General features: G+C 47.2%; 1 protein-coding gene across 5 annotated transcripts in view; it reads right to left on the reverse strand.

The window, feature by feature from the left end:
• The window catches only part of RCC2 (regulator of chromosome condensation 2), a 30600-nt gene extending 21420 nt beyond the window's left edge, over positions 1–9180 (reverse strand). For 3 of the 5 annotated variants that reach the window (XM_082230166.1, XM_082230162.1, XM_082230165.1), the window contains exons 1-2: positions 8688–8845; positions 3690–4072 (exon numbers count right to left, since the gene is read on the reverse strand). In XM_082230166.1, coding sequence (XP_082086292.1) covers positions 3690–4034 — 345 coding nt within the window. In that variant the 5' untranslated portion in view covers positions 4035–4072; positions 8688–8845. Of the gene's footprint in view, positions 1–3689; positions 4073–8621; positions 8846–8979 lie in introns of those variants that run through there. The other 2 variants (XM_082230163.1, XM_082230164.1) reach the window with 2 other exon arrangements.
• Positions 9181–10033: the final 853 nt, after the last annotated feature.

Raw genomic sequence — 10033 nt, forward strand, 5'->3', positions numbered from 1 at the left:
CCAGACTATATTGGGGGAGGGAAATGAACAAATTCCTGCCCTACAAATAACCCAGAGATGCATTTTACACTACACTTGATCTTAGCCAAAAGGCCGAGAAGCGATGCAGAGATGCATTTTAAATAAAAGCACACATTCTACTCATGTAAAAACACACCAATTCCTGGACCATCCGCGGGCCAGATTTAGAAGGTAATTGAGCCGGATCCGGCCCCCGGGCCTTAGTTTGTCTACCCATGGTTTAGACCACAGCGCCACCGCTTGACCTTTAATCTCGGTGTAGCGTCCTGTTCTCCCAGTCGGATGCCCTGATGCCCGTTATGAGATGCTCTCAAGCAGGATCTGAGCATAAGAGCAACCCTACTTGCGATTCAGAAGCCTAACTGTCTCTGACCGCGGAAGAATGGAAGAGCTGCCAGCTGGGATCAGGCCAATGGCTCCTGCAGTCTGGCATCCTCAGGTGCCCCTTCGGAACCCGCTACTGGGACCCAAACACAAGAGCCCTCCCTGTTCTGTGGTTTCCAGCAACTATTATTCAGATACATTGCTGCCTTTGACTGCAGCGCATAGCCATTGTAATTAGAATAATAATAATAATAATAATAATAATAATAATAATAATAATAATAATAATAATAATTTATTTGTACCCCGCCCATCTGTCTGGGTTTCTCCAGCCACTCTGGGCATCATCCAACAAAGATTAAAAATACATTAAAATGTCACACATTAAAAACTTCCCTAAACAGGGCTGCCTTCAGATGTCTTCTAAATGTCATGTAGATGTTTATCTCTTTGACATCTGGTGGGAGGGCGTTCCACAGGGCAGGTGCCACTACCGAGAAGGCCCTCTGCGTGGTTCCCTGTAGCTTTGCTTCTCGCAATGAGGGAACCACCAGAAGGCCCTCAACGCTGGATCTCTGTGTCTGGGCATAACGTTGGGGTGGAGACGCTCCTTCAGGTATACTGGGCCGAGGCCGTTTAGGGCTTTAAAGGTCAACACCAACACTTTGAATTGTCTCATTGCCCTTTGCGAATTTGCCCAATCCGCTTGCAAAGCCATCAGTTGGTGGTCATCGCTACCTTCAACAATCGAGCTGTGTGTAAACACCGAGGGGGTGTCCACACTAAACAGAAGCAACAAGGTTCCTATGACTGGATCAGGCCAGAGGGGCCGTCCTTTGGGGTCACTCAAAAGGAAACCCTCAAGGAAGACCCCAAACTCTGCCCATCGGCCGTTGCCAGCAATTGGTAATCAGAGGCATCCTGCGTCACACTGCAGAAGAACATCGTAAGAGTCCTGCAGGAGATGGATCAGGCTGGTCAACCACCTTAGTCCTCATAGGTGCCCATAATGGGAAATCTGCAAACAGGCTCCAACCCCAAGAGCAACGCTCTGCCCTTCCTGGGGCTTCCAGCAGCTGGCAATGAGGAAGCAAGTTTGGTGCTCCTGCAGCCAAAAAGCAGCAACTTTTTTTAAAAAAATTAGCCTGGCCGTTTTAACAAGCAAGGAACAGCCCACTGGTTTTTGTTTCCCCCCCCTCCCAATTCTCCCTCCTCCCTCCACTGCGGTCTTGCCTTGGCAGGCCTGGAGGCAGACAAAAGGCAGAGGAGGAGGGGGTGGGAATGTGGGAGTTTGCAGACAGGCCCTGCTGTCCGTAGGGGCCGGGCTTCTCTGCTCTGCAGGAGGACTTCCCTTACCCAGAGAAAGGGGGTGGGTGGGCCCCCACGCGGTCGGACAGGGAAGCCTCCAGCCCCTCCTAGCGGGCGGAGGGCAAGCATCCGCATCAGTGTCCTCACGTGGATTCCCGGAGCCAAGGGAGGGGGAACCTCCCCCCCCCCAAGTGGCCTTATAACACGGGCATGCCAGTCCTAACATCTTGAATCGCTGCATGCTACGTCTTTGGGATTTGCAAACAGCAACAGATGCCAACTAGCGCCACGCCCCCCCCCAAGTGCGTTGTGTTTTGGGGGTGCTTTGGGGCTGGGGGGGCAGGAGGAAGTTTGCTAGTTTGCTGCTCCAATGTGAACAGAGTCTGTATCTGATGGAAACTGCAAGGGGATGAAATTGAAAAACTCGAGATCATTGCCAGAGGAATACAGAAAGGAGGCTTTGAACCATTTGTCCACCAGACCCAGTGTTGTCAACACTGGCTGGCAGTGGTTCTTGAGGGTTTTAGGAAAAGGGTGTCTTTTCGTACCTGGAGGTGCTGTTGGGGATTGGACCTGCGCCTTTCTGCATGCAAAGCAGGGGCTCTCACGTTGAGCTATGCCTCTTCCCACAAAGACACAGGAATTTAGGAACCTGCTTTATACTGATTCAGAGGACTGGTGCTCCCTGACTGAAATGCTGCGGAGCTGCTGCCTAGCTCAGTACTGTCGACACGGACTCGCAGCAGCAGCAGTTCCGCAGCATTTCAGCCAGGGAGCCTTTCCACCCATACCAGGGTGATAGCAGGAACCGTATCTGGGGTTTTCGGCTTGCAATGCACTACACCACAGCCCTTCCCCTAAAAAAAATCAAGCAAGATTCTGGTCCTCATTGTTCTGAATTTAGGGCCAATTTAAATGGAACAGGGCCTTTTCAGATAAGGTAAGGGGGCAGCCCCAGTTGCCTGAACCCAAGTTAGCCACGTCAATTAATTTCAATGGGTCTACTCGGAGTAGGGCTGGCACTGGCTTCCAATCCTCTTATCCCTGAGCTAGCTACAACCTTTGCCTGTCATTTCTACAGAAGTATCTACCAGTACCCCACTTCCATTGTCTGCAACCCCTGCAAAGGAAGAGGGAAATGGTAACAGGATGGGGGAGGCTCCCATGCTCTCCGCCCCCCATCCCCAAAAGATGGAGGCAGCCCCATATCTGCCTTCAACCTGTTGCCCTCCATACATCTGGGGTCCAAGCACCTGACCAATGGCCTAGATGGCTGGGACTAATGGGGTTTGGAATGCAACAACATTCCGTGTTAGGGAACGCTTCCCTATAATTTCCAGCCCCCAAAAGGGGAGTCCCTGTCTTCTTCCCCCCACCCCACCCCAAACAGCTTTCCAAGTAGACTCAGAACCTCCACTCACAATACACTCCTTCCTTCTCAGTTAATGACACCCCCTCTGCCAATATTCCCCTCTCTACGTAATCCACCCTTTCCCCTTAAACAGGGGGTCGCCAACACCTAATCTCTCCTTCCTAAAACAAGGTATAACCCCCCCCTTCAAAATATCAATGCTCTGCCTACCTCTAAATACAGTGGTACCTCGGGTTAAGAACTTAATTCGTTCCGGAGGTCCGTTCTTAACCTGAAACTGATCTTAACCTGAAGCACCGCTTCAGCTAATGGGGCCTCCCGTTGCTGCGCGATTTCTGTTCTCATCCTGAAGCAAAGTTCTTAACCAGAGGTATTATTTCTGGGTTAGCGGAGTCTGTAACCTGAAATGTCTGTAACCTGAAGCGTATATAGCCCAAGGTACCACTGTCTTTTACACCTCACCCTGCAAATCAGAGGGTCCCCAACTCCTAACCCTTCCCCCCTAATACAAGGAAACCCCCCAAACAGGTAGGTCCCCCATCACGGCACCTCCCCAGATAAGAGACCCTCTTTCCCGAAACAGAGGACCCTCTCCAGCCACTTAGACCCCCAGCGATCAGCATGAACACCCCGCAAAAAAACAGCAATTTTGGGAATATCTTACAATGCGTTCCTTGCTGTGTTCCGGCTCGCTGACCACCACGGCAGCCTGCGGAGACTCCTGGTTTTGGGGGGGCTGCTCCCCGGCGCCCCGTCCTCCTCCCCGGCCTGGCTTCTTGCCCCCTCCTGCCGCCACGGGGGGAGGCGGCAGCGCCAGCCCGTCCTGCTCGTCCCCGCTGCTGCCGCCACCCCCGTTGCTGCTGCCGCTGCCCCCTCCATCCCGGGCCTTCTTCTTCCCCGGAGGGGGCGCCCCACGAGGCAGGGTGGACCGCTTGCGCGTGCCTCCGGTCCCGTTGCCGGCACCGTCCCAGGTGGCCGAAGAAGCCGCCGTCGCTTTCCGCCTGGGCATCCTGGTCGCCCGCCTTCGATCTCCCCGGATCGTCCCTCCTGCAAAAGGGGGAAAAGGGATCAATGGGGGGGAGAGAGGAAAGAGGCGTTACTGCAGAATTCATTTCACTTTTTCATCTACGTCCCCCCTTTTCCTCCAATGAGTTCCTGGTTCTCTCCCCCATCCTTTAAACCCAACAACAAGCCTGCGAGGTAGGCATTGGCCGAGAGGCGGCCCCCAAGGTCGCCCAGTGAGCTTCATGATGGCCACGGCGGGATTTGAACCCTGGTCTTTTCCAGCTCCTAGTTCTACACTCTAACCACTAGGCCACCACGGCATAACTGACGTGTGTCCTGAACCCTTTTGAGTTAATCACTGATTATTATCTGCCTTTTAATACATTTGTTTTCAATTACACCGTTTCGATTCTATTGGCATTTCATTACTTTTTTAAAAAATAATAATACAATTTTCATTAAATTTTCTGTTTTACAATTTAGAATACTCGTTTAAACGTCCTTAAAGTATCAGTGACTCTCTTTCTTCTCTTTCCATGGTTCATTTTGCACGTCATATTTTTACATAAACCATTCTGTATTCCATTATTACATCCATCAAAACTTATTTAATCACTTAATTACTTATTTCACCATCAACTTTTAAATGTTTCCCAGTTTTCTGTACTTTTATCCACCTTGTTTTCATTTATTGTAAGCTGCCTTGAGTCTTGGAAGAAGTCTCAAAAAATGTTATAAATAGATGCTTTTTGCCATTTTTACTGAAAATTGCATTGTTTTATTTTTTGAGGGGTTTTTCCCCATTACCATCACAGGGTTTATAAATTTTGTGAAATTTATAAATGAAAACAGAACAGCAGAGAGAGAGGGGGGGGGGACTGAGGCAGGGGCTCCTAGCCCTCTTCCCCTTCTCCAAATACACAATTTTTTGGACGCTATTTATTTATTGCCTTTTTTCCTTTAAGGAACTTAAGAAGGCATGCATAAGTTCTCCTCCCCATTTCATAGAATTGTGAAGTTGGAAGCAAACACAAGATCATCTTTACAACAACCCTGTGAGGTTGGTCAGGCTCGAGATTGAATTTGAAACCCGAGTCCCTCCTAGGGCCTAGACCCAACACTATTTAAGCACGACAAAAGTGAAATTTATTTTATTTCATGGAATTTATATTCCACTTGATGGTTTAAAGGGAGGGGAGAATCCCTCAATGCCTTTTACAAAAACCCTATTACCCTGCCCGTTCCTTTTTCCTGCATATTTTTTAAGAAGGTGGCAGAACTCTCTTAAAATACACAGCAGTGGAAAGTATCATTTGTTATGAAATGGAGGGATGGACTTAACCCCCACACCAAAACATCAAATGCACATCAAATGCTTAACCCCCACACCAAAACACACAATGAAGGGTTTTGCGGAGGGGACCAAAAACTGTTCAAATTATTGGGGGGATGGTAGTAAATCACCCTCTAAAATTGGCTTGTTGGTGTTTAAAACAAAAACCAGAACAGTTGATTTTTTATTCCCCCCCCCTTTCATAAAACACCCCCAACTTTATGGAGAAGGGCCATTTTCACCCCTCCAAAAGGCTCTCAAATCATAAGTACATGATCTACCTTATCCCAATTCTTCAGGGAAGTGGGGTGAAGTAGAGCGAACCCTCTCCCATGCCAGCCTTGAAAGAGGGGGCATTATTATCTCCCCCCCCAAAGAAAACCAACATTGAGAGGTACAATTTAAAACTGCAGTTTTCCCAATTTGGAGGAAACCCCTCCATTCAATTATAAGTGGGGTTTATGGGGAGAAATTCCCACCAATTTGGCTCCCCACTAGGAACCCTTGGAGGGAACCCCACCCCAGAAACCCATTACAAGGTGCACCCCTCAAATTCTCACCCCCACAAAAAACTTGGGGGGGGGCAAGGGCAGTAGCCCCACAGCAGCCCCTGGGACCACGAACCAAACTTTTGTGTTTGTGTGGTGGGGAAATATAAACTCCCATATATGAAAGAGGGAGTGATAACCCCACAAAATAAAGATGGGGGTTATTTTTTTTGGGGGGGGGGACACACGGCTGGCTAATAGCTCAACCCATCCCCAAACATTAAACCACACATAGCCTTTAGAAAATGAAACAAATTTGGCCAGCCAAATAGATGGAGCCCCTCTATAAAATATCTCTACCCCGCAGCGAAAAAGAGAGAACCCCAAAAAGATTTCGGGGTGAGAACCCCAGGGGTCAGCAACCTTTTTCAGCTGTGGGCCGGTCCACCGTCCCTCAGACCATGTGGTGGGCCAGACTATATTTTTTTTTTGGGGGGGGGGGAATGAATGAATTCCTATGCCCCACAAATAACCCAGAGATGCATTTTAAATAAAAGCACACATTCTACTCATGTAAAAACACCAGGCAGGCCCCACAAATAACCCAGAGATGCATTTTAAATAATAGGACACATTCTACACATGTAAAAACACTCCACATGTGGGCCGGATTGAGAAGGCGATTGGGCCATATCCGACCCCCGGGCCTTAGGTTGCCTACCCCTGGGCTAACCCCATCCTAACAGTGGGTCAGGGGGCAAAACCGCCAATAATTTACTTATATGTGTTTTAAGTATGGGGAGGGGGAACCTAGATAGCCTGCTCCCCCCCCCAATAATGCAATATGTGGGGCAGGGAATTGATTCCCTTTCACATAAGCACCCTCACAAGTCACAAAACCAGAGTTTGGCCTGTGAATAGGGGAAATTCATAAACTAGGCCTTAGACACCGACCCCAAATTAAAATAAAACTTGTCAATTTTGTTGCCGTTCAAGAGGCTTGCTCCAAAAAGCACCCCACACAAAGTGGGGCAACCCATTCCAACACAACCAGCCCCCTAGCACGAAACCAATTTCTCCCATTTTGGGGGCCCTATAGTTTTAGGGCTGCAAGGGAAAACCTTCTGACACGCCCCCCATTTCCACAGTCCTCCTTCCCCTTTCCACCCCACCAAAACAGATTAGGGGATACAGTGCAAGCCATTTTTTTATATAAAAAGGGGGTTGGATGCTAACAAACTCGGTCTATCCCTTACAAACACACACAAAAAATGGCCCATGCTTCTCCAAAATTAAAGAGGGAAAGGGTTGGGTTTTTTGTGGCAGGGGGGACACCTCACAGGAAAACACAGCAACTCCCCATTGTATGTCAAATATAGGGCTAAGAGTCCCCCAAATAACCCGACACACCATAAAATATGAGGGAAGCCCAGGCTCCTTCCCCAGTTGTCTCAAAAAAAAATCTATTCATTTGTTCCCCAAATCTAGGCATATATATAGATATATATGTGCTCCCTAAGGACCCCCTATAAAATAACAAGAGGGTGAGTCAAGCCCCATACATTAAAACTGAGGGTTTTTTGACCACACAACCCCCATTCAATGGAAAGGAAAAGACCCTAAATATCCCCTCAAAGTTACTCCTTTAAATATATGACTCCCTCCCTCCAATTTAGCCTTTCCCCCCAGTTTTAAACCAGGGAATTCCCCCCTCCCTCAGCAAAAAAAAACACACACACAAGAAAAAAAACAACTTACTTCTCACTGTCTCAGTGTTTGCTACACTTACAAGAGGGGAGAGACTCGCCCAGCAATTTTGGAAATTTAACTATTAAACTGACCTGCACCAACACACCAGATTTCATTAAACAGATAATGCAATGAGAAATTGGGAGATAATGCAATGAGAAATTGGAGGGGGTGTCCTCCGAAGCCCGATTGCACCCCAAGAAACAAATATCTGGAATAAATACACAACTTTTCAATTGCTTTTAAAAAACAAAACAAAAAGGACACCCAGCTGTTCGGCCCCCCCCCCACCAAAATGTATTGAAAACAGAACAAAGCGCAGTAAGGAGGAAAAAGGAAGCCCCTTCCCCATCAACGCACAGCAGTTTGCAATCTTAAATTTGGAAAGAGAGGGAAAGCCCCCACCTCGTGCAAATGCACAAAAGTGTTTAACGAAAGCATTGCAACACAAAACCGGATGGATTCTTAAAAAGTAAAAGTCTTGGGATAACTTGCTCCTCTCCCACGCTACACTAAGTATTTTAACATTTAAATTAAAAAAAAATAAATTAAAAACAGATTTAAAATTAGAAACTCTTTCAGAAAACTACACACCCATTGTTTTGGGTGGAGGGGGCCAACTCTCTCAAATACAAAAAAAGAGAGAAAGACTTTGAATAAATAAGAGAATATCTATAATCCTACCCGATTCTCAACTCCTTCCTGTTAAATTAGTAATAATCTATTATTGCCCCCCCCAGGTGCAACTAAATCCGCGTCCCCCCCAAAAAAACCCGGTAACAAAACACCCAATTCTCGGTGTAAAAAAATAAATAAATTTCAACCGTCCCGATTTCCAGTCCTTTTTTGTTTTTGTTTGGGCCTTTGCTGGAAAAAGGTAAAAAAGAAGAATAATTCCCCCCATCCCCTCAAAAAAGCACCCCTGCCCCCAAATCTTCAATCACCCCCCACTCCACCTTTTTTTTAAAAAAATGTGCAAAATCAGGAGATGGAAAAAGAAAAAAGAAAACACAGAACAAACTTTAGCTTTCTTGGGTCGCAAAGTCGTCGTCTTATTTCCCCCTCTCCCGCTTTCAGTCAGAAATACCGACTGGTTGGAATCCTCTTTCAAGATGTACGTCTGAATGCAGGTTCCGAATCTTCCCGCATCTAATTCTTGCCCCCCCCCTTCCAAAAGCCCCGGCTGCCTCTTTTTTTATATATTGATTGCGAACAATGGGATCTCTGTCTGTCTCCGATTAAACCACGTGGATCCGCCTTCCTTCCCCTTTTTTTCTGAAAGGAAAAAAAAAAAATCACCCCCCTCCTTACTCCCCCCCTCCGCGCATCTTGCAAAAAAAAAAAAGAGAAAAACCCCAAACACATCCGCACACACTCACACAACTTTCTTTGCAATAGCAGTTAGGATCAGATTTCAAGCTGGGAGGAGCAGCCGCCTTGCAAAATGATTGCTTTTAATTATTAGGATGGTTTTGAAAAGAAAGAAGTAAAAAGAGAAGGGGGGGATCTCCTTTTTTTAATGTTTTGGACTACTTCCTGTGGAAGGGCGGGGGGAGAGGCTGCTCCTTAGAGCCCACCCACCAGACCCACTTAAAATATAAATATGAGCCGCGCTGCATATGCTACAGTAGAAAACAAGAAACACATGTATTAGCAGGAAAGGAAGAAGACGAGGAGGGGAGAAGAGGGGAGGAGGGGAAAAAAACAGCCAGAAGAGGCTCGCTTTATCAGCACAGCACCGCCTTAAGGGCTGGATGACTGCAGAAGAAGGATTTGGGGTTTTGCTTGGTTTTGTTTGGTTTTGGAACAAAAGTGCTTTCTGATAATATTGTTTCTTAGTTTCCCATTACAATCCAGCAATAGCCTCCTTATAGCAACACCCATCTATAATACAATCATTAATACAGTGGTACCTTGGGTTAAGAACTTAATTCGTTCTTAACCTGAAACTGTTCTTAACCCGAGGTACCACTTTAGCTAATGGGGCCTCCCGCTGCCGCCGTGCGATTTCTGTTCTCATCCTGAAGCAAAGTTCTTAACCCAAGGTACTATTTCTGGGTTAGCAGAGTCTGTAACCTGAAGCGTATGTAACCTGAAGCATCTGTAACCCGAGGTACCACTGTACCAATAGTTCAAATACCGAATGTAATAAACAAAAATCTGCCTTTATTCCCCTATAGGGACACAAGAGCCCTTATACAGTAGTACCTCTGGATGCGAATGGGATCTGTTCCGGAGCCCCGTTTGCATCCTGAGCAGAACGCAACCCACAGGTCGTGATTCACCGATTCTGCGCATTTTGAGCGTCTGCGCGTGCATAAGCGGCTAAACCCGGAAGTAACACATTCCGTTACTTCTGGGTCACTGCAGAGCGTAACCTGAAAATGCTCAACCTGAAGTGACTTTAACCTGAGGTATGACTGTAGAGCCCTT

The sequence above is a fragment of the Podarcis vaucheri genome, assembly GCF_965113315.1.
Source record: "Podarcis vaucheri genome assembly, chromosome: 7".
NCBI lineage: Eukaryota > Metazoa > Chordata > Lepidosauria > Squamata > Lacertidae > Podarcis > Podarcis vaucheri.